The 24,790-nt window shown below is 35.9% G+C and overlaps 1 protein-coding gene and 1 long non-coding RNA gene across 2 annotated transcripts; both read right to left on the reverse strand.

Moving 5' to 3' along the window:
* Positions 1 to 1,284: 1,284 nt before the first annotated feature.
* Positions 1,285 to 5,148, reverse strand: LOC113714400 (bidirectional sugar transporter SWEET1-like). The gene is made up of 6 exons (XM_027238213.2): positions 4,588 to 5,148; positions 4,434 to 4,470; positions 4,219 to 4,314; positions 2,737 to 3,016; positions 2,061 to 2,180; positions 1,285 to 1,640 (listed from the first exon to the last, which is right to left on the reverse strand). Exons 1-6 carry the CDS (start codon positions 4,622 to 4,624, stop codon positions 1,461 to 1,463), a joined length of 750 nt encoding a protein of 249 aa, XP_027094014.1. The 5' UTR covers positions 4,625 to 5,148; the 3' UTR covers positions 1,285 to 1,460.
* A 4,457-nt stretch (positions 5,149 to 9,605) lies between these two features.
* Positions 9,606 to 11,389, reverse strand: LOC140016300 (uncharacterized). The gene is made up of 3 exons (XR_011822678.1): positions 11,266 to 11,389; positions 10,028 to 10,226; positions 9,606 to 9,945 (listed from the first exon to the last, which is right to left on the reverse strand). It is a non-coding gene; the product is annotated as an uncharacterized lncRNA (long non-coding RNA).
* Positions 11,390 to 24,790: the final 13,401 nt, after the last annotated feature.

Here is a 24,790-nt window from a genome sequence, read left to right on the forward strand (position 1 = left end):
AGGGACTAAATTTGACCGATGTGAATATGTAAGGGACATAAAATTACACTTTTAAAAGTGAGGGACGAAAAAAGTCATTTTATAAAATGTGAGGGACGTTTTGGACGATTTTCCCTACTATTTCCTACTTTACATGAGTTTAGGAAATAGTATTGGTTTTCAATTGTTATTCGATTTTTTTGGCAGTAATGTTCTCTATAAATAGGTGGGTTGGCATACTACACAATAGACACACAAGGATACACAAGGGGCATCATGTAACCTTGTACATGAGGTGTGAGAGAGGGTTCTTGGGAAATGAGAGATGGTATACAAGAGTTGGACTTGAGTTTAAGTTGTATTCTTGTATAGGGTTTTCCTCTCATAATAAAGAATAGGTTTCTCTCCATGGACGTAAGCTCAATGGTGGAGCCGAACCACGTTAAATATTGTGTGTCATCTATCTTTCATGCTTGTGACTTGTTTCCTTATTAAATTGTTGTGCACTTGATGTCTCAATAGTTGTTTGTTTCGCGCCTGGATCCTAACACTTTTCTCTAGTCAAAAGTTTTTTTTCCCGTCTAAAGAGAGAGTGAAAAGAGTGGGGAAAGTTTGACCGGTTGAGATAAGAGAAGAAAACAGTACTCTAACTTTTTTCAATATCATCACAAATGTGCTCTAACTTTGAAAGTTACAAATATAAATAAAACTCTCTTGTTCGTTATTTGCATCATTTGATATTTAAAAACTCGAAAGTGTATGAAAACTAAAGGGGTCAAAATACTCAAAGGATAGGGACAAATAGATAAGATAACAGTAGATTTTGAATAATTAATGGTATAACATCCTTATTTTCCTTGTGAAAATACCTCTCATAGAATGGAATGGGCGTTCCAAACTAGTATATTATCTGCATGAGACTTGAGAGTACATTTCTAATAATGAATTTCTATACATTTTCTCAACTTATATCTTCTACTTTTGCTCCCGGCCAAGTGCCAAGCATTAAGTTAATCTACTACCTTGTGAACGGCTGAAAATGAAATATCTATATTACTTGCCTTGAGTATGTAATGTCCTTTTAACTACATTAGTGGAGAAAGGGAAACGTAAAGGAATATCAAGTGCCAAGCTCAATTTCCTTGTGTTTTCCTTTTCAATCTTGCTCAGCAATATATACATTAAATCTAATAATTGTTAATTTTATGATGCATGATTACGTAGTTCAGCAAAAAATGATTGATCAAAGTAAGGCTACTAGCAAAAGATGATCAAATTCCCCGATCGAAGGAACTACTATGGTACTTCCCAGATAAACAATTTTCTTGAGCTCATTATATTAACTAAGTTCCCCTGGGAAAACCAATCGATTATGATATCAATCATTGTTACATTGATTAATTATCCCATATGGGTTTTCTTACTTGTAGTGAACAACAATTAGGAATAAGGTAAATTTGAATTTACATGATCAAACTTAATTAAAGTTGTCCATCAAGTTGCCTATCATTGGTGGCATGTTTCTGCTGATGGGACTGCTCAATTCCCATCTCCAAAGATCCATTGGCTACACCTTTATTGTTGTCCCCCTTATTCTTGTGATAAATGGCATACAACATCAATTGCATTGCTCCCAAAACACATCCAAATCCATTAGGTACCTGCAAATTTAGAAGTTGGCTCCAATGGGAATAGTTAAAAGCAAGCAAAGTTGTATAGTCTATAGCTACTAGATGAACTGATTCTCGTGGTTTGTCTACTGATTTGTATTACATAGTTATTCAAATTCATAGAAGGATCCCTTGCCTGAAAAAGCTATTAAGGTTATCACAATTTCTATGGTCATGCAAAGGGCAAAAGTCAAATCATTTATAGGTTAAATTAGGAACTATAGATTTTTGTTGCTGATGTTATAGGCATCAATATGAACAATCCATATGTTTTCTCATACAACTTTTAAGCCAATCGACTGATAAAAACAGACAATTAAGTACATAAGTAGCCAAAAAAATAAAAATAAAAACAAAAAATTGAGTCTGCATAATTTGAAAGTACTTGTGAAGTTAGAATATGATACTCACAGCAAGGAAAGGATCCTTTCCAATCATCCCATAAATGAACCACGTAGTCCCAGTTAGGAAAACAAACAGGGACAAGAAAAATGGCATATACTCCACACTCTTGGTTTTGATCACCAACCTCTGCATGCATAGATCATAATAAGCATTTTATCCATAGTGTTGTGATACAACAATGTATGTAAATCCATAATGAACTAGAATCTTGCCATTTTTTCCGGTAGAAATGCTTGAAATCAATTAGTACTTGGGCTTCCCAGCTTACTAATTTTTAGGAAAAGTAGGAAAAGTGAAATAAAGAATGAAAGAGGCTATATATAAAGCCATGATATATGCCTCTGCCACTTAAATTTGTCTTGTATACATAAAATCGATCAAATAAAGCTACACTTTTCATTTGCCATTTACAGCAGTGCATAGTAATAACAGGACGTTTCATCTCATGATATCTATTTTTCCTCTTAGCACCCTGCAACCATCACCTTAAAAAATAACTTCAAAAAAAAAAAAAAAACAAGACTACAACCGAACAATGAAGTACATAAGACGAAAAATGGACGAGTAAAAGCCCTAGAAGTGAAGAATATTATTGAACTTAGTTTTGCTGTCAAAAAATTGACTCAAATGTTCGAACAAAAAACAGCCCAAAAGAAATCAAGTGAACGGGCTCAACTCTTACCATTACTGAAAGAGGTGCAGCATACATTGCAATGGAGAAGATTGTGGCAATTAAACCAACGAAAAGCTTCCTCGTCTTGCCATGGAGGGCCAACATGGAAACCAAGACAACAGCTGCAAATGTTGTGAGGACCAAAACTAGAATTCCAAAAACCTTTGCCTTCTCCTTCTTAGGTGCAAGTATAAGGAAGATCAACACATAGATTGACTCCAATACTGCTCCAGTTGCATTGATTATTGATACCAATATGTTGTTTGGCGACACAAAAGGCAAACCGTACCTAGTTCATTCAATCAAGAAAGGTATTAGTATAATTTTTGGCATGAGCCAATAATGAAAATTTTCTAAATAAAAAAGGGATAAGGTTGCCTCATATATGGTGTTGTCGTCTGATTATTTTACCTCATTTTAGATTCTGATTTTGAAAAATTAGTTTATTTGATGCTCTTTTCGTTTTGGTGCTTATATACGAGATTTTCCGAGGGATAAAAATGCTGAAAATTTTTCAAAAATAGCCTTCACTGGTTCTGATTTAATACCTTTTTCCAAAATTTATAACAACAACCAAGAAAAAAATTTAAGGAATTCTTGATTTTGTAGAAATTTAAGGATAATTTCAAGAAAAAAAAAATCTTTTCTAGTCTAGCAGTGGAATATGCTGCTTTAACTGGAATTTGGAAGCATTTGATTAATTTATTTTTTTTTCTGAGCTACACTTTGGGCCGAAAGAACGTAGATCGGGCTTTTCAATTAGGCACGAGTTGATTCGGGATTTGGGCCCTTGGCACGTGAGATGTACGTTAGCAACCATATTTACATATATCAGGACAAATCAGAATGTCCTAACTTAACTTTTGGACACTTTAAATATGTAATATTCTAAAATCACCCCATCTTTTTCTTCTTTTTATTTTTTGGTCCAAACAAAAACATACTATCTTTATTCAAACAGCACAAAATATATAAATGCAAAATTGAAATTCCCTCATTGTTCCAAATTGAGAATAAAGTTGACTTTTCAAATTGTCATCGATACGTCCCCAAAGTAAACTTGTTAGCAAGAAAAAGGAGTTACAACAATTGTTAGTACCAAGCCACTAATTTTCTTAAAATGTCAAGCTGATTAAGGAGTTACAATTTAGAAAAAAAAAAATGCATCTAATGGAGAAAGGAGGTAATAGTTACCAAGAATTCTTCAAAGCACAATATACAGACACAGAGATACATACATGACTTTTAGTGAATAGGAGAAGCAACTTTACAACCCATCCACCTTTTCATTTAGTATGCTAAAACTAGAGTATGTTCACAACTTTGAAAAATTAGCTTCGAAAATACAGTCAAGAAAGCAAATTTGTTGTTCACAATTGAAATTTATCACACACCTAGCTAGGGTGTTTATGAAGAACTAGACAACTAGCAATGCGAATAAGATGAGGTGGAGATTTGTAAAAGCATTTAAAGAAAATTCAAGAAACTTACCAAGCATAAAGGAGGCAGTTGAGCAAAGCCATGGTATAAGGTACTCCGGAGAAATCTTCTGTGGACCTTTTCCTAACGATCCTCTTGAATGTAATCCTAGTATCAAGCAGCAAATTAGTTGATTTCTAAATCTATATTTCCTTTTTAATTAATTGACATCAGAGATAATCAATTTGAAGAAGAAAAAGAAATAAACAAATTATCAGTATTTTTACGTAGGGGCCAAGAACAGGAATAAGCCACAAGCGTTTCCTGTTACAAACGGGGAAAGGGAAAAAAAAAATTGTAAGAATCAAATAAAAACCTAAGTAAAAATGAAAAGAATAGGACTGCTGTCATTTTATTAACACAATAAAAATGAAAACCTACCAATCACTCCAAACACTGTGTGCAAAATATGAACCATTTTCTCTGGTAAACTTCTTCAGTGAACCAAAGACAAAAGAATTCTCGGGAAAACAATAAAAATGCAAATTGCCAAATTCTCAGACCAAATTGTACTGCAAGAAACTCGATCTGCAAAATGCAAGTTGTATGTATTCTTTGCTGAGGGGAGCAAGCAAGCGGTTGAGTGATGGTTGAAGAGTGAGGTCTAGGATAAAAGGTGGCAAGCAACAATAAAACGAAGTGAAGGGGTTTATATAGAACCAGAGCCGAACTTTTTTTTTTTTTTTTTTAATATATAGAACCAGAGCCAAACTTAAAACACAAAAATAATAAATTATGAATAAATGTCTGAAAAAAAAAAACCACTCCCTCCGTCCTATACGTAGTGACATTTTTGGGACTCTGTGCTTTTTTGTGTACAGTGACCTGCATATGACTAATTTTGCCGTGCTTTTCATTTATTTCCCTCTCTGACGATGTTTTGAGAGGTGGGATTTAGGTGTTTCTTCGAACAAAAGAGTGATTACATGTTCCAAGGCAATCAGGTTTGATGAAAGTAACGCGACAATCTCATGAAGTTTGTGGTATTTTGTCTTGGATAAACAAGGGACAAACATCGGAAATGCCAATTTAGGAACGTAACAATAATTTTGGACAGCCAAAAATGAAAAATATGATACAACCAATATCACTATATAATAGTAGTGTCCTTATCTTATCTTTATGTTGTTTATTAAATGACAACAATTTGTCTCCTTGTTCTGTATAAGGATTTGAGTCTTATCCCAAAAAATTGTCTCCTTGTTCTGTATAAGGATTTGTGTCTTATCCCAAAAATGTAAGCAGATGTCAGCCATGCAATTGAAGTGAAACTGATTTCTCAGTAAAATGAAAGTCAGAAATGCATTTCTTCGGATAGCTGTTTCTTATGAAAGCGTGCCAATTCATCAACCATGTTGCCCCTGCAAAATGTGACATATTTGTTCGGTGCTCTCCAGTTGCACTCTATCTGATTCGGTTCGGTGGATAAAAGGGTTTAAAAAAAAAAAAAATATTTTGTATACATTCATACAATTTTATATAATCATGAATTTTACACCACTAAAATATATAAGTTGAAAATTTTATCATTATATTAAAATTATACGAGTTTATATTAAATATTATAAAAATTTTATTAACCGACCCGGATTGGAGATCGAGAGCTCAATTTGGAGACGTCCCAAATCTGATTTCCTCGGTTCAGAGATTCTCCAAAGGCAATAGGAGGAAATGTTTGATAAAAGTTTCATACGAACATCTCAGGAAAGCCACATTTTCCTAGCTTCCATATTGCAAAGTTGTATTTTAAATTTGTCCTTTTTTTTTTAATCTTTTGGAAGATAAGTTGAAATATATCATGTATCTTGGATTCTTGGGATACCTAGGTATTATTCAACTTCCTATACATTTTCAATTACCATAGTAAGATGTAAAACCGCGTGGTATTACTATTAAGAGTAATCTAATGCTTTGGAGCAAAAATATTAGGCATTGACGTGGTGGCGTTCACGATCAACAATGAACATTGTTGGCATATTAAATCAAGATTTAAAATTAGAAATTTTTATATTATTATTTAGTAGTGTGTTAATTAAGTTAGGGTTTTAGTAATTCTATTGGAATCAAATTATGGTAGTTTTATTATTTAGCAATTAGTATCTGATTTAGAATTTCTTATGGTTGTAAGACTTGTTTATCAAGTCATCTAGTCTATAAATAGGGAGTCATGTTATTGTGTTTATTTGAGAAGGATTAAAAACTTTGTTCTTATAATGTGATTAATAGATTATTACTGGTATTATTTCTCTTTTTCCACACATACTTGCATGTGTGTAAATTATCTTCCCATATGCATTGATTTTATGAAATATATCTCCCATAGTTTTCTATTAGAATTTTTTGGGTTCTACAAACATTGCATTTTAATATGTTAAATATGTTAAAATCAAGAACAGCATATCAAATCAAATCAAATCAGCTTAATTACCCAATAAATGGATATTCTTGAATTGACATCCGGGCTTGTAAATTTCAAAGATGCACATATAATTTTGCACAAAATTGAAATTAAAGAAGATTCTGGGTCACAACGCTGATTTTCTTGTTCAATTTATGAACGTGGGGTTAGCTCAACAATCAAGGGAGGGCTCTTATATTTCTTTTCGTTGCTAGATTTAGCATTCGAATCCTACATCTGGCAGTTCGGGGTGGGAAGGGGGTGGGGAGAGGTGGGAGAAATTTTTTTTTTTTTTTAAAGAAAGTGATAGTCATGGCCTATTATTTAGAAGCCACCTTGACAAAATTCCAGAAAAAAAAGTAGATAAATGCCGAATTGCCAGTTACCAAACCCATGATGTTTCCACGTACTGATACAGAAAATTTGTAGTATAGTAACCTTCGCCAACCTCTCCTTTTTTCGAGAGCCTCCTCTTCGTCTCATTTTTTGACCTTTTGCTCAACTCCCTCAGGTACAAAGGTGAGCCATTCCCATTGCCTAACAATGCATGCAGCTGAACCTTTTCTTGGTTCTTCTTTTTATTTGATTCAGTAGAACTTTTGGATTGCTTTCGCTTGTACAAAATCAAGTAAATCCATAGTTTCATTGAAGTAAAGAAGTGAAAGCTATTTATGCGGATTCCAGTTAACTATTTAACCTTAAGTTGTTAGATAGAAGGATTCTATTGAAATGAATTTACTATAATAATAGAGGTCTACTCTAAATGGAAACCTTTCCACTTGCAAAGGCTTGACTGAAATTTCAGCCGAAATCTTTTAAAATCAAAATGGCATTCGCCAAAAGGATTAGTCATGCACCATTTAATTCAAAGACAATTGCACTTCCCAATACTAATAAGAAATTGCTCAACAATGAGGATGGAGCAGGGCAGGGTAGTTTTCTTTCTCTGGCAAAGCTTCACCTCAATGGGATGGTATCATAGCGGTGCCAAGGTGTCTATTGCTGCAGTTCCAGCTTCACATGCATGATGGCATTTGCTTAGGTCCCCACTCCACATTCAACCCGAAAAAATGTGCAGCAGCTTATTGGAAGTTGTAGCCACTAGCCCCGCAGGAATACGTGTGTGTGTGTGTGTATATATATATATATATATATAATTTTAAAAGAAATACATCAATCATATACTCCCTCCGTCCCACTTTGATAGTCCTGTTTTCCTTTTTCGTCTGTCCCAAATTGTAGTCCACTTTCCAATTGAAGAATGTAGTTGTATTTTAATTTTCTTAAAATATCCTTGTTCAATGTAAGTTGTTGTTACTATAAACCTACTCCATTTAATGAGACTTGATTCTTTTTTTACCATCAATTCAAGTTCCCATAAAGTTGTACTCTAATTAATATGAGGGTATTTTAGGAAAATAGCTACCTAAATTGATTGTTCCAACAAAATTAACTACTTTTTATTAAACTGTGTGAAAAAAAAATCAGGACTATCAAAGTGGGACGGAGGGAGTACAATTTAACTAAATCTAATCATGCCTGTCCCAATCCCATTTACCATTTGGTATGAAGGACGTAAACTAAATTATATTGCAATCATTACTTGGTGACCAGATTATCGATATTATTAGAAAACTACCTTGCTATGAATTTTGTCGAATCTTAGCCCTGGTATTGATTTCTCTTTTTTTTTTTTTGGGCATTAGTTACTATGAAGAAATGTGTAGAATTTTTTTTTTTTTTTGGTATTTTCGGCATCAGCTGTGCCTGTAAAACCATTTATTTAGAAAAATAAGGATAAAGAATTATCTTAATTTAATTATGTGAGAATAAGAAAGACTCCATGAGTTCATGGCGGACGTGGGCTGTCAAGTCATGACATACAAGTCCCTGAAAAAGAACGACAAAGTACTCTCCAGCCTCCACCGACTGATGAGGTACAATCGTTATAATGCCTTTCTACGCGCAACGGATCTTCTGTCCCACACTCTGTGCCACTCTTCGTCCCACTTTTTATTATATTGCTATTTCTCCTTCACAAACATCATGTTTTAATTCCTTTTTATTTCCTTATGATCCAATAACTATTAATTGAGTAAAAAATAAAAACATGATGTTTGTGAAAGAGAAATAGCAATATAATAAAAAATGGGACAGAGAGTGGTACAGAATGTGAGACAGAAGATCCGTTACGCTATCTACGTGCTTTGTTTTACAACTAGGGGTATAACCGCGGCATTGCGCGGTGGAATAGCCAGCATGTATGCCTATTTAGGCATCATTAAGTAGGCATTACATGGATAATGATAAAGTCATTGGAATAAATATCTTGGTTCCTTGCATATGTTTTATTTATTGAGATTTATATACCTTATAATTTAATCATTAATATATTTAAGAATATTTAGAAGAAAATTTTGAAAATAGCTTTCAATCCAAAAGCACAATTGTAAGACAGAGCTTATTGCATAGACAATATAGATTAGGAGGATAAGGTGAGCAAGCAACTGAACTAAAAATAATATCAAAAGAAATAACAATATAAAAGGTAATACAAAATGTAGCTGAAGGGTGTAAAATCCAAGTTCATGATAGAGCGAACAAGGAAGAAAAATGTGAAACTCAACAGAAGGTTAAATCAAGTGAAACTATTTAGAAATGTGAAACTAGTGATCGGTACATTGCATTGGCCAACAACAATTGCATCGATAATTTGGACTTTAGTAATATAATACTTGAATTCTTAATGTGTGATGCCAGGGTACATAATCTCTATTCCATTGGCTCCAAAGATCAGTATAGCAAATGATTTTCTTGCTTCTTATAGATCACTTGATTAAGCATATAGGATCATAGAAATCAATTTATATGCATTAATTAATAAGCAGAAAAATATTACTCAAGTCTGAAAGTTAGGTGCTCTGGTAGATAAATGGATAAGGTAACAAGGAAATATACCAATTAGTAATAAATATCCAGAAGCCACATGGTACAAAACCCGTTGGTGCTATCAATGCAAAATATCTCAGCTGTGTTAACAGAAGCATGGGTTTAAAGCAAAAGCATCAAAATGCAACTCCAGGCACACACATAAGCCAATGAATGCATAAGTTTTACATCTGTCTGAATTTGTCTAATCTTGACATAATCCAAAAGATTTCCTACTACATCAATGTAGCTCAAGGAGTACCATGGATAAAGAAAGATCAGACAAGTCTTTTTTTTTTTTTTTTTGGCACTGCCAGAGTTATTAGCTTCTGTAGATTCCCTTCCTATCTCTCCAGCATCTCTAAACCTTGCTGTGAGGCGAACTTGTAATCGTGAAGAAGATCGTTCTCCCTCTGAAATTAAAAAGCGTGCCATGTTAATAAATTGGATAAGTAAAGATTCAAGGGAGACGGAAAAATTAATGTAAAAAATGACCTGATGCATGAGTTTGAGCATTCTATTCTTCAGCTTGGATAAGTTCATTATTGGCACTGATGTGGAAATCTTTGTTGCCAGAAGACGTTGCCGTGCTTTCTCCAAAGTAATAAGCAACCGTGTAATGGTTATATCCACTACCATCTCTGGTATTTCCTGATTTCAATTGGACACTGAACTTTTCAAGCTCTTTATGCACCTTTTCAAGCAGCAATTGTTCATGTTGTAAGTAAAACCATAAACTTGGATTAGTACGCATAGTCTATAAATGATTCCAACGAACTTGTTCACCCAGATAGAGACACACGGCAATGGTGACTTGTCAATTTTCCTAGAGGGCATGTAAAAAGGCTAACACAAAACACCAGCCAAGGAAATCTCTTGTAATCAGTAGGAAAAAAAAATCAAATAAAAAGACTCAATCTTTCAAGGTAAAAACCATAAAAAGAAAGTAAGGCAACTCATATACATTTTTTTATTGTACAAAACTCCATCGTCTGACAAGCTGAAATGCAAACTCAATGACAGGCACACAAGTACCAGAAAGAAACCAAAAGAAATAGCCAAGGAAAAATTGTAAGAGAAGCTGCAATTCTTACAAAAGCTCAACCAAGCTCAAGATCCAAGCAATTAAAAATTTTTCTGCCTAGGAAAAAAGTCTAAAAACTTAACACATCAACAGACGCATAACAGGAGAGACCGGCAACAGCACCAAGCAAAGACACAGTCGCAACCTATACCTAGCAATAGTTTCATAAGCACACCGGTACTAGAAACAATTCTTAGGAAGATTCAACCAGGCTCAAGAAAAATAAAAGCAAAGACCCAGAACAACACCAAGCAAAGAAAGAGCCACAACCCAGCAAGATTAATCAAAGCCAATGCATAAAGGAACCGTAATTGAGCTCGCAAGTAAAGAATCCCTAAAAGGGCCGAGCACTCAGTGAAATGGGAGGAAAGAAACGAAGAAGTTGAAGCCAAGGTTGTAAGCAACTCGGACAGAGAATGTAGTGAGAGGGAGAAGCTCGGAAAGGGGGATCGTGACTAGTAGTTCGGCTTTTCTTTTCGCACTTTCAAGTAAGATTTAGTTAAGTTTCTTTCTAGTTTACAAGTTTTACAAAACAAGACTTGTAGGAAGAACTTCATGGAGATTTTTGGCTGCATTTTCTTCATGGAGCAGAGCTAAATGTATGTTTAGTTGTGATACAGAAGACAGAAAGAGATCAAAAACTCCTTACCAGAAGAGATGAAGATGGAGAACACCTTTTGATGATGAAGGAGGAAATATTATTCATGATCAGCTAGAGAAAAGAGATTTGGGAAAAATGAAATTGTCCAAAACTTCTGCTGCCTATCTTCTTCTCACTACTGATCTTTCATGCATGTAGAGAGGCGGTGAAAAGAGAGTTAGTTATAACTAACTCCACCGCCTTTCCATATTCTTGCCATGCATGTGACTAGTACGTAACGACTTTCCTTCCCATGCATGGCTCTTGCTATTTCTGTTGGCCGTTACACGAATTCAAACAAGAAAAGCAAATACAGAAATATACAAAGTCTGCTTATTACAAAAATGCCAATGGTGATTATTTGTGCGTGTAACAGATGCTTCCTCCTAAGAAAGTCCTTGTCCTCAAGGACTAAAGGTAGGGAACTTCTGCTGTAAGTCATGCAAGAACTCCCACGTAGCATCCTCTAGGAATGAGTTACTCCATTGGACCAAAACCTGAGTTGCTACCTGTTTCCCCTCTTCGCAATGCGCCAATCCAGAATGGCTACTGGTTCGAGCAACATGTGACCTTGATCAGTGATGGCAGCTAGTAAATGAGGTGCGACGGTATGAGATCCCACCTTCCTTTCCAATAATGAGACATGAAAAATTGGGTGAATGCATGCATGGTCAGGGAGTTGTAGCTTGTAGGCCACTTTCCCTACTCGTTCTATGACTGGAAAAGATCCAAAATACCTTGGAGCTAGCTTCTGACAATTGGATGATTTGAGAGAATGTTGTTTATACGGGTGCAATTTGAAATAAACCAAGTCCCCAACCGCGAACTCTCTGTCAGTCTTACGCGCATCAGCAATTTGCTTCATGCGATGTTGAGCTTTCTGAAGATTGTGCTTAAGGAGGTGTAGTATCTTTTCCCTTGCAGCTAAGCTCCTATCCACTGCCTCAACCACAGAAGAGCTAGGAAGATATGGAACATGAATAGGAGGTAGTTTCCCATAAACCACCTGAAAAGGACTGATCATCATGGCTGAATGAAAGTTTGTGTTGTACCAGAATTCAGCTAGGGGTAGCCAGGAATACCACGTACGAGGCTGCTCGCTTGTCATGCATCGCAGATACACTTTCAAGCACCTATTTACCACTTCAGTTTGCCCATCTGACTGAGGATGGTAGAAACTAGAAAAGTGCAACTGGACCTTTAAGAGCTTGAACAGCTCTATCCAGAATTGGCTGAGGAAGATATCACAATGGTCTGAGGAAGGCCATGCAACTTAAAAATGTGATCCATGAAGGATTGAGCAACCTCCATTGCTGTGTAGGGGTGAGATAAGGCGCAGAAGTGTGCATAGTTGCTCAAACGATCCACTACTACCATAATGACTTGTTTTCCTTGAGATTTTGGAACGTCTTCGATGAAATCCATAGAGATATATGCCCATACTTTTGTAGGTATCGACAAAGGTTGTAAGAGACCTGGATAAGCTGCCAAATCTGCTTTATGTCTTTGACAGATAACACAAGCAGCAACGACATTGTAAACATCCTCGTGCATGTGTTTCCAATAAAAAGTTCCTTGTAGTTTATGATATGTCACCAGAACTCCAGAGTGTCCTCTAAAGGAACTCGTGTGCCAGAATTTTATTGTCTTGTCCCTGAGTATTCTGTCAGCTCCCACTACCAGTTCCCCATCCTTCTCAACACCTGGTTGTCCCAACTATAATGCTTGGCCTTGGAAGTGTCACTCGAGGTCAGTTGCTGAATGATTTCCTGTACCTTAGGATCCGATTGCCATGACTGCTGTATCTCAGATAACAAATCAGGTAATACCATGGATTGCCCAGGAAGTAGCTGTTGTATAAGGTTGTCTGGATAAAGCATTAGTAGTGACATTCTCAATACCCTTCTTGAACTGCACCTCATAGTCATACCCCATCAATTTGGACAACCACTTCTGCTGGCTTGGTGTTGAAATTTTTTGATCCATCAGATATTTGAGGCTCTGATGATCAGTTTTGATAACAAAATGTCCTCCTAATAGATATGGTCTCCATTTCTGTACTGCATGAACAATAGCTAATATTTCCTTTTCATAAACTGACAAGCCATGATGCTTAGGTGCCAGAGCCTTGCTAAAAAATGCTAGTAGCTTCCCCCGTTGTAGCAAAACAGCCCAAATGCCAGAGTTGGAAGCATCAGTTTCTACCACAAACTCCTGAGAGAAATCTGGTAAGGTTAATACTGGAGGGCAAGTCATAGCAGCCTTCAATTGATCAAATGCTGTAATTGCTCCATCATGCCATGCAAAGGCATTCTTTTTGAGTAGATCAGTCAAGGGTCTTGCTATCTATCCATAGCCTTTAATAAACCTGCGATAATAGCCTATCAAACCCAAAAAACCCCTCAACTCCTTAATAGTAACAGGTGTAGGCCATTTTTGTATGCATGCAATTTTCTGAGGATCTGCACTAACCCCCTCTGTTGAAATTAAATGCCCCAAGTACTCAATCTGATCAATAGCAAAAGCGCACTTGCTCTTCTTCACCTTGAGTTGGTGTTTGAGTAATGTATCAAACACCCTTGTCAAGTGTTGTAGGTGCTCATCCCAGGACTTATTTTTAAGATGTCATCAAAGAAGACCAGCAAAGACTTCCTCAGAAAAGGCCTAAATATGTCATTCATTAAACTTTGGAAGGTTGATGGTGCATTGGTTAGGCCAAATGGCATAACCAGAAACACATAGTGCCTATCATGAGTTCAAAATGCAGTTTTAGCAATATCATCAGAGTGCATTCTAACCTGGTGATATCCTGATATCAGATCCAGCTTAGAAAAAATGACAGCTCCAAACAGTTCATCAAAGAGCTCTTCGATCAGTGGTATAGGAAATTTGTCCTTTACCATGGCCTTGTTAAGCTCCCTATAGTCCACACACATTCGCCAAGTGCCATCTTTCTTTTTGACCAATACCACAGGGGATGAAAAAGGGCTATTACTGGGTCCAACAATGCCATTATTCAACATTTCAGTCACCAATCTTTCAATTTCACCCTTTTGGAATGTAGGGTATCTATAGGGTTTAACATTTATGGGTTGTGTACCCTCCTTGAGATAAATCCTGTGATCATGCATTCTAGCAGGAGGTAATTCCATAGACTCTTCAAACACCTCATTGTATTTCAACAAAAGTAACTCAAGCTGGTGTTTGTAGGGAGTTACCTTCACGTCAGGTTCCATGGTGGCACAATTTGCTGTCACTCCCCTGTAGTCATTTTCAGCCATCACCAAACACAGTTGAGCTAATTCAATTTGTTTATACTTGTTCAAGAGCTTTTGCATTTGTTTCTTTGAAACTACCTAAATTGATTGTTGCCTGGATCCCCTTAATACCACCTTCTTGCCTTTCTGAACAAATTCCATCCTCAATTCTGCAAAATTCCACTTGACATCCCCTAGAGTAGATAACCACTGCATTCCAAGGACTACTTCACAACCGCCTACAGGCAAAACCAGTACATCTCCCTCAAATTCCTGCCCTTGCATTCTCCACTTGCACCCTGGACATAGGGTGGTTGTAGTGAGAGAATTTCCATCTGGTACCATTACCTTAACAGGAGCAACTTGCACTGTTCTTAGACCAAATTTCCTTACACATTAGGGTGTAGGAAATTGTGAGAACTTCCACAATCTATAAGAATACTGAAGACTTTTCTTTCGATTTGACCATGTATTCTCAGTCCTGAAATTGGGAACCATTAAGCTGCATATGGCACTTGTAGAGATTTGAGCTAGATTGCCTTCTGTCAACAATGCTTGCTCATCATTCTCCAGGCATTCTGATTCATGTTCTTCAATCCCTTCTTCAATGCACTCAATCCTGTAAAGCTGCCTCCTCTTGCACTGATGGTCGGGTTTATACCATTCATTGCACCAATAGCATAGTCCCTTGGCTCTCTTTTCATCCATCTCTGTAGTACTTAAGAACCTAGAATTTCGCCTCTACCCTTCCATATCACTCACTCCCGTTCTCCTGGTTTGGGTAATATAGGAGCGCTGTGCGAGCTACCCTGCTTGGGATAGTTGATACTGGTGCCAGCATTCGGGGAATAAGAGGTGGGCACTCTCGATGGTCTCGGATACTTGCTTTGTTTCCAAGTATTCAGAATTTTGGCCTCGTCAATTTTGGCTAGGCCAACTGCATGCTGCAGGTCACGTGGCATGAACATCCTCACCGCCAACTGAATTTCTTCCTTCAACCCCTTTATGAAACAACTTACTGCATATTGTTCAGGAAGATCCACTCGATTCAGTAGCTCTTCAAATAAGTCCTGATACTCCTTCACGGTTCTGTTCTGTTTTAAGCTCTTCAGATCCCCCATGGGGTCATCATAGAGGCATCTCCAAACCTTGACCCTAAAGCCCTCACGTACTCTTCCCATGAAGGTAGATCTCTGGAAATCCTAGCCCTCATGAGAACCTGATGCCATTGAAGAGCCTTATCCTCCAAATGCATCACAGCTATCCTGACCTTAGCTTCTGATGGTGTTTCATTTATTTCAACAAAATTGATCACATTTGTATAACCAGCTCTTGAAGTCTACTCCTCCAAATTTGGGAAACTCGATGCAAGAGAATCTGGTCCGAGCCTGATAACTGCCCCCACGACTTCCTTGATGATCATTCTCAGAAATGCGTGGTGATTCTTGCCGTCCTTGACTCTTTTGGCTACAAACTTCCAACACCAAACTCTTGATTGCTTCCAATTCTCGTTCGAATTGTTCCCTTTGTTCTTTCAACAAATTTCTGATAGTTTCTTCGAACTTCCTGTTCTCTTGACCTCTAGTGCCTTCTGCCATTCTCACTGGGATTTTTCGACCGAGCTGGAATGACCAGCTCTGATACCACTAATACAGAAGACAGAAAGAGATCAAAAACTCCTTACCAAAAGAGGTAAAGATGGAGAACACCTCTTGATGATGAAGGAGGAAATATTATTGATGATCAGCTAGAGAAAAGAGATTTGGGGAAAATGAAATTGTCCAAAACTTCCACTGCCTATCTTCTTCTCACTACTGATCTTTTATGCATGTAAAGAGGTGGTGAAAGCCTGAAAGGAGAGTTAGTTATAACTAACTCCACCGCCTTTCCATATTCGTGCCATGCATGTGACTAGTATGCAACGACTTTCCTCCCCATGCATGGCACTTGCTATTTCTGTTGGCCGTTACACGAATTCAAACAAGAAAAGCAAATATAGAAAAATACAAAGTCTGCTTATTACAAAAATGCCAATGGTGATTATTTGTGCATGTAATAGTCTAGTTGAGGAGTAATCAAGACACAATTTCATGATCAATTGTGAGATCTTTTAATTTTTCCTGCTCTTAATTTTATATATTCATGAGTATTTAATTATTTCCTATATTTCACTAGTTACTATCATTTAGCTTTAGTTGAATAATTTGGCTAACTATTCAATTGTCTGAATGATTTAATGCCAAGTAAGACATCAAGTTCGTAATACTTGATAGTTTAATATTAGTGACAGATTGCGCAATTTCATTACTTCACAAGTAGTCTAATTTGTGTTGTGGGAATAACTAATCTAGCTTAAATGAACCTGCTTGTGTGTTTGTTAACTAGAATTGGGTCTCTCTAATATTTTAAGTAGTGAATAGATTAAATCTTATGAGTGTCTCTAGAATTATCTATTTTACAAGGGAAGTAGTTAATGAGCGTCTCTTGACTACCGATAAATTATTGAGAGATTGGTGGTTCGGCGGTTGTTGAATTACTACAACCAATTTATGTAAACATATGAGTTATTTCTAGTATCAGTGATCAATTGAATGAATCATTGCCAAGATTATTTCCTTGACTCGATTTTGATAATTAATTTATTCTTTAATTTATATTATTGCATTTTGAAATTATAATTTCAAAGAAATTCTACAGCATTCCCCCCTAATATGCATTGCATTTCTCTATGAGTGATAAATTTAATTACCAGTTCCCTGCAGAGACGACTCCACTCATCACTATTTATGAGTAATAAATTTACAGTTCCCTGCAGAGATGACCCTACTCGTCACTATACTCATTAACTTATGGGAAATAGGTAATTTTATTTTTGTTGATTTGACACCGATCAGTGCAAAATGTTTAAAAGTGAAATTTACTGTACAAAGTGAAAAAGTAATATAAATTGGGGAGTGCAAAGTAAATTTATTCCAATGGAATTAATACAGAAAAGAGAATGCAAATCTTAGCATGTACTTGAGGGCAACCCAAGGTAAGAAAACTCTTTAACTTTATGACAAAAAGTTTGAATTGCGTTTAACTTGAAAGGATTTGAGAAATACAAAATGATAATGAGACGGAACACATTAATAACATGATAAAAACATTCTTATTAGCACTCTCCACTCCGGAGCGCTAGAAAATGTGCAGAAAAATAAATGCAATGCATAGAGACAACAAGAATTAATAAACTTGTATTTGTTGATAACAAGAATTAACATGTTACTGACAACAGCTTTCGGCGGTAAATTTTATGGTTTGCTAAAACCAAGCTACGCTTTTGCAACAACTGCTAATTGTATTGATCGAATAATGCAAGCTGCTAGTCAACCGTGGAAGACCTCTGAAGTATCTTTGGTACATTTGAAGACCAAATTCATTGGTCAGAATCTTCTGGTAAACTATATTTTCCAGGCCAAATTCATTAAAAATTCTGGACACCATTACCTTCAAAAGGATCATGCAAGGTCATTTCCCAGCGCAAAATTCTGGATACCATTATTTAGGTCGTTTCGCGCAGCCTCCAGCCCATCAGAATGGTGATCTTGCTTGCATTTCTTTATCTTGTAGTTATTCTCATGGTGTGACTTTAAATTTCTTACTATATACCATTATTTAGGATACTGCAAATAAGACAACAAACATAATTTAAAACTTCATCACAATGCAAAGAATCTATAGATCTTGTCCATAGAGACACTCACCATAGAAATCATGTTTTTAATAACACATTCCGCTAATAAAACAGCTTTGTAGCTGGTCCAAACTAGACGGTTTGCTAGGCTGCTTGATGCCAATGCAACTTTGATGTCAAAGCAACAAGTCCATAACTGAAAGAGAAAGTGGCAAAAACAGAAATTCAACTGTTCAGAATTCCGTAGCTTGATCACTAAACTTTTTATTTAGTTAAATATGTCATTCAACTAACAAAATAGTGCAAGTTTTGGCACTCAACTAATAAAAACTTTATTTTGCTCACTCAACTAATGAAAATATACACTTTTTTTGTCACAAGAAGTTGTTTTAGTTACTTGAATGACCATTTGGCTAAATAAAAGTTGATTCATGACTAAAACAGGGAATTATAAATAATTTAGTGACAATTTATACCATTTGTTCTAACTGAGTAATAATGAGAGATGGATGATATGATTAAGCAATAAAATACAGTAAATATTGATCACCACGCAACCAAGAACAAAAATGATAGCATTCTCCAAAAGACATGTATCTTGTAACTTCTTCATAACTCCTAAGGAAATTGCTAGCCAGGCAGAAAGTTCACAGGACAAATGAACTTTGACACTTGCGTTGTTGAAATCACTCCAAAGGAGAATATACAAAACGCATGCGAAGCAGTTAGTACTAAACTACGTACTGTCGTCTAACTTCCGAGTTCTTCATCTTTTCTCTATGGTAACTATTAAGCAACACACTCCATCGTAGAAAGAAGAAAAATAGGAAAGAAAAAGAAAACAGTAGTTTAGTGTCATATCATCGGATAATCATCGAACATTAAGTAACCCATAAGCCATTTCAAACCTCAAGAGGCTCTAATACATTAGACCTTTTAGGCACAACATGATGGAGTAATTAAAAAAAAAAATGAAGTCCAAACTATACTTAAAATCTTCTTATACAGTACTATTCAATTTGGGGTCAGGATAATGATCCAAGCCCAAATTGTTTCTTGAATGCATGATCTTATACGCATATTATACCTTGTTTCTTTTTTGAGTTAAGTTTTATGGCAAATTTTAAGTAAATTAGCTGTAGAGTGTCTTGAATTATTCGTTGGCTCAATTATTTTTTTGTTCACATGATTAAGGACCAACAATGATGTTTACAGCTCCCCAACCTTGAATTAGATGTAGTAACAAGACCAAAAAGAGGATTATAAATAAATAAATCAATATATATATATATATATATATGTAACTAACTCTGTATATATGTAAGCATGTATAAAAATGTATGTGGTCATATATTATGTGTTTAACCTTTTTATGTTTACGTGATTGTTGTATTTTTAAAAAAAAAAATTCATAGATATTTGCTTGGTGATGTACCTCATGCTACAAAAGAAAGTTTCTGGCTCTAACTTGAATGATGTTCTAACAGCTATATGCTACCTTTAATGCTATAGCATGACAAATTTGTTATCCCCCAAAATATAGCCCAAATTTGTTACATACAAAATGTTGGCCATTGGGTTGTTTCGTTAGAAGTTGATGTGGTGAACTAGTTCTGAATTTAATATGCAATATTTGATCTTCCATCAAACTCAAGAATCAAATGAACCAGTTCAATACTAAAGAATAGGAAAAAAAAAAGATTATCTCCATATTAAACTGAAATTAAGTTCAGCGGCTAAGTACAAAAGCCAACAGAGATTTGAGAATCTTGACAGTGTCCAAATGTTTGCTACACGAAAACGTGCTCATATACGAAAGGATTTGGACATATGTAATGTGAATCATGAGAAAATTCTAAAATTATTATTGAATTTCTGATTTTGCAAATAAATTTCCAATAAATTTCCACACACTTAACATGAATAGTTTGCAAAAAGCGTATAAATGCATGTAAAAATTAGTACTAATATGTCTGAAACTGAAGTCCAGGGGAGGAGCTGTACGGACTTGCAAAGTGCTGCGAGGATAATGGATGGCATCAGAGATCAGAACTTTCTGTTTGCCATCGATCACTAAAGCACGGTGATCCAACGTAACATTGGCAGTGAATGACGTCAAAACGGCGGAAAGAAAAACAATTATCAACAGGAACAACACCATTGTTGTTGTTCCTCTCATTTTCTGCAAATTTTGCTCCTTCATTCTGCTATATTTTTTTTTTTTTTAAAAATGCTAGTAGTTTGACTTGGAGGATATTCAAATGATAAGTAATTAATACTAATAAATTGGAATTTTAATGGCGGGTATAAATTTCAGTAGTAGAAGTAGACGGCTTTAAGAAGGGAATCGGGAGGAAACAGAGGAGTGAAGGCATGCAGCTATGGTAAGCGGGGAAGGTTGCCTGACCTCGTATTTGTCAAATGCAAGGTCTGAAGCAAATTTTTTTTAAAAAGATTTTTGCAAAATCAGAAATTCAATAATAAATCACATTTGCTGAATGCGAGCTCAATGCGCTCGCATTCGGCAAATGCGAACATCACTTAGACAGAATGCTACACTCAAAAAGCCCCATTTGTAGAAAAACTTTAAATTTCATCATAAATTTAAAAATTTCTCTGTGAATCATGTGGCAATTGGCCAAGCTAGCATACTTATATTCACCAGTGCTTGGATTTCTAAGAGCAAAGAAAACCATAGGATAATACCAATGATTCAGTCGATCAGCTATGGAGAAAACATCAAAAGAATGTAATTCTCGTAGATTCAAAGTCTTGATGTTCCATGGCTAGCTCATGGCCACATATCTCCCTTCTTAGAACTATCCAAGAGACTTGCCCAAAACAACTTTCAGATTTACTTCTGTTCCACTGAGACCAATCTAAGTTTCATCAAGAAAAATAAAGACTTGGACGAGTTCTTCTCTGATCATTCAATGGAATTAGTACAACTTGATTTGCCACATTTACCTGGACTCCCCCACTCTATCACACAGCAAAGAATCTCCCATTACATCTCAATCAAACCCTCCGTCTTGCGTTTGACATGGGAAAGACCAACTTTGGAAACATCCTTGACACTTTGAAACCTGATTTACTAATCTACGATATGTTCCAAGCATGGGCAGTAGCATGGTTCGCAAGATCGGCAGATGCGTATTAGTATCGGCCGAGTCGTAATCAGAACGGAGGGAACCAGTACGATACGGATCCTCGAATCGCAGATATTACCATATCCACGAGTAATATCCGCGACGACTCGCTCTGACTTGATCGATATTAGCCAATTCGAATCTGTGATGCATGATATCAACCGATATATCCGAGTCAACTTCGAGTTGATTCAGATATTTTTTAAATTGTACCCTTTTTAGTATTTTCTAATTTTAGTAATTTTTTCAAAATTTTTGGAAACTTTTATGTGCTATAATGTGTGTATCATCCGATATTCAACCGATATGTCATGACGGATGTAGAACAATCAAGACCGCGACCTGCGATGGCAAACCATGGGCAGAGCTAGCTTCACAAATTCGTATCCCATCTGTTCTTTTCTTGTGTATTGGAGCAGTTTCCTAGTCTTGGTTACACTTTCACTTCCATCAGGCTACGAATAAAGGATCCTCCGGCATCAATGAGACTTGCGCTTTTCTAGAAATTTTTCTCTGGGATTATGAAAAGAAGATGGAAGCAATTGCCCAAGAATTCAACAAAAAATCTCCAAATAAGTACTACTCGATTTTTCTCCATTTAGGTGCCTTGAAGTATCTTCGGACATTGTTTTGGTGAAAAGCTGGACAGAGATTGAGGGGAAATACATTGATCACTTATCATCCTGTTGTGGGAAGAAGATTGTAGCTGTAGCATTGTTTTCAAAGGCGAGTTTGGGGCGCGCCCCAAGACGAGACGAAACATAATCGCCTCAGGGCATCCAAGTGAGGCGTTTCTTCTAGTGGGCGAATGCCCAATGTCATCATCGACTAAGAGGCATCGCCCAGGGAGTGAAAAACGCACATCTCAAGGCGTAAAAAGCTCTGATATGATAGAACAGAAATTTGAAGGGAAAAATAACTTGATTCTAATTTAAAGGGAAGTAGTAACTTAGAAATAGAAGATATAAATAGGATAAAAATAGGAAAAATGCTGTAGTAACTATCGTTATGGTAACTAAACAGTTTTTACCTGATATAATAGGTTATTATACTTTTAGCGACCATTTGATTACCTGTCGGTCTATCCACTTAAATAGGGTAATGCCTAAAAATAAGGAAGTAATTTTCGTATCTAAAATAGTAAGTTAACTGTAATAATTAGTAGCTTTTGTGTCTCAAAAGATAAATTGGAATAAATATGAAACTTACTTTTTAAAGCGATAAAGTACTATTTTATATCGTAAACATATTTATGAGAAAGTAAGTTTAGTTCAAGTAATAGTAAATTTTTATACATAAATAGTAATTCTTGCTTATAACATAGTAAATTTGACTAATGACCAACACTTACAAATTTATGGCAGTATTGTGCTTAAAAAACTTATCCCAAACCAATACTAGGAAGCTTATTTGAAATAACAATAAAATGTTTTATTAATGTTAAAACTTAGTACCTTAGTTAGTAAGTACTCATAATATATGATAAGGCGATAATTGAGTGTCATTACATTGATGTTTAGTCCTAATTTTGGCTAATTATGGTCCAGAGTAATGAGTTTCTGCTCATAATTGGTATATGTGCCTATTGCAGGTAATTGGTGTCAAAAATGGCAAAAAGAAGTAAATTTCCAGAAGACCAGTCCTTTTAGGGCATGCCCACGCTAGAGACCGTAGTGGTGCGTGAAAAAGACGGACCGCGTGGACCATCCCTGGGTGTTGCCGCAATTCTTGGGAAACATGCTTGAAGATACGTGGGATTAGGAAACCTTTGTAGAGAAGACTTTTGGTAACAATTCAATGAGGGAAATAAGGAAGAAATCCTTTGGAAAAACAAACTCTAATTCGGAAAGCAAGTGTGCGGCCGCGAGACTTTAAATATGGCAGCAATAGACTAGGGACCGTGTGTCTTTTTTTTTCGTTCTCAACAGGAGTTCGAGACTAGCGGTTGTGGCGCTCTTTACTTTTCTTCAATCGACTAAAGTCCATGAAAGTTTTCAATTGCTTCATTGTTATAAGGCAAGGCTAGTTCTTTTATCTAGTTGATGAATAATCAAGGCTTGGGGCACGAACAATTGTGAGATCTTTTTTATTATTTTAAATTCGGCGTTTGTAAGTATTTAATTATTCTCTGTTTTAACAGTCTATTATTGTTTGGATTTATTTGATCAATGTGACCAGTTGTTCAATTGTCTGAATAGTATACTGCCAATTAGGCCAAGGGTGCGTATCACTTGATTGTCTTAAATTAGTAGCGAACGGCACAATTTCATTGCCTCGCAAGCAGTCTAATCTGGGTCGTGGGAATAGTTGATCTAGTTTAAATGAACCCGCATGTGTGTTTGTTAACTAGAATTGGGTCTCTTTTATTCCTAAAGTTGTGAATAGATTAAATCTTTCGAGCATCTCTAGGATTATCTAATTTACAAGAGGGTAGTTTAAGAGCGTCTCTGGACTACCATATAATTAAGGAGAGATTGGTGGTTCGATGGTTGTTGAATTGCTTTAACCAATTTATTTGCAAACTTGTGGATTAATTCAGGTATCTATGATCAATTGCGTGAACCGGTGCCGAGATTATCTCCTTGACTAGATTGTGTCAATTAATTGTTTATTACATTCTTTAGTTATTTCACTTCTTGCAATTGTTTTGTAATCCTGCATCTTTAATTTATTTCTTTTATTTCCCTTTCAAAAATCTCCCAATTATCTGTGTGTGATAAGTCTACCAATTTCCTGAGGAGACGACCTTACTCACCACTATACTAATTCAGTTTTGGTAGTAGGTATAATATAAATTTTATTTTTGGTAGTTTGACAGCCACCAAATTTTGGCGTCGTTGCCAGGGAACTGGTGCCTGATTAATTTGTTTCTTCTTTATTTCATCTTATTTTTATTTCTATTTTTTCTCTTATTTTTTTTACTAGTTTATGTTTGCTAATCTTCGTATTTTGGTGATGGACTGGATTTTATTTCTAAAAGGGGTTATGAGACTCATATTTTTTCTAATGATCAATTGGCTGTTGCAAATTGTGGGAGTTATTTTGCCTCAGAGCATTCAACCGACATATACCCCACATTTCAAGATGGCCTGAGTACTCCAATCGACACTTTTGAAGATTTTTCACCTCAATATCAAATGTGGTATGATCCTTATTCCGACGGCTATGATCAAGGATGGTGGGACAACTCTAACTTCAATTATATACCAGAGCCAATCGATTTTCAACATCAATATCAACAGCAACAGCCATCATCCGTGTCAGGTATGTCTCTTGAAGAAATGGTTAAATTAATAGCTACTAACACATATCAATTTTAACAGGAGACACAAAGGATGATTAAAGAGATGCAAGATGGAAGGTGTGAATTGGCATCTACAATGAGTAAATCGATTTCTCCAATTTATGAAGAATTGCCCTCACAGACCATCAACGACCTTAAAAAAGATGAG

The sequence above is a fragment of the Coffea arabica genome, chromosome 10c (assembly GCF_036785885.1).
Source record: "Coffea arabica cultivar ET-39 chromosome 10c, Coffea Arabica ET-39 HiFi, whole genome shotgun sequence".
Taxonomy (NCBI): Eukaryota; Viridiplantae; Streptophyta; class Magnoliopsida; order Gentianales; family Rubiaceae; genus Coffea; species Coffea arabica.

Bases quoted from the DNA above. Each gene is read 5' to 3' on its own strand.
- LOC113714400 (XM_027238213.2), bottom strand. From the start codon at position 4,624: ATGGTTCATATTTTGCACACAGTGTTTGGAGTGATTG. The intron at 3,017-4,218 runs GTAAGTTTCTTG...TGAATGAACTAG, and splicing joins AACTGCCTCCTTTATGCTTG to GTACGGTTTGCCTTTTGTGT. The intron at 2,181-2,736 runs GTAAGAGTTGAG...CTATGCATGCAG, and splicing joins CTGCACCTCTTTCAGTAATG to AGGTTGGTGATCAAAACCAA.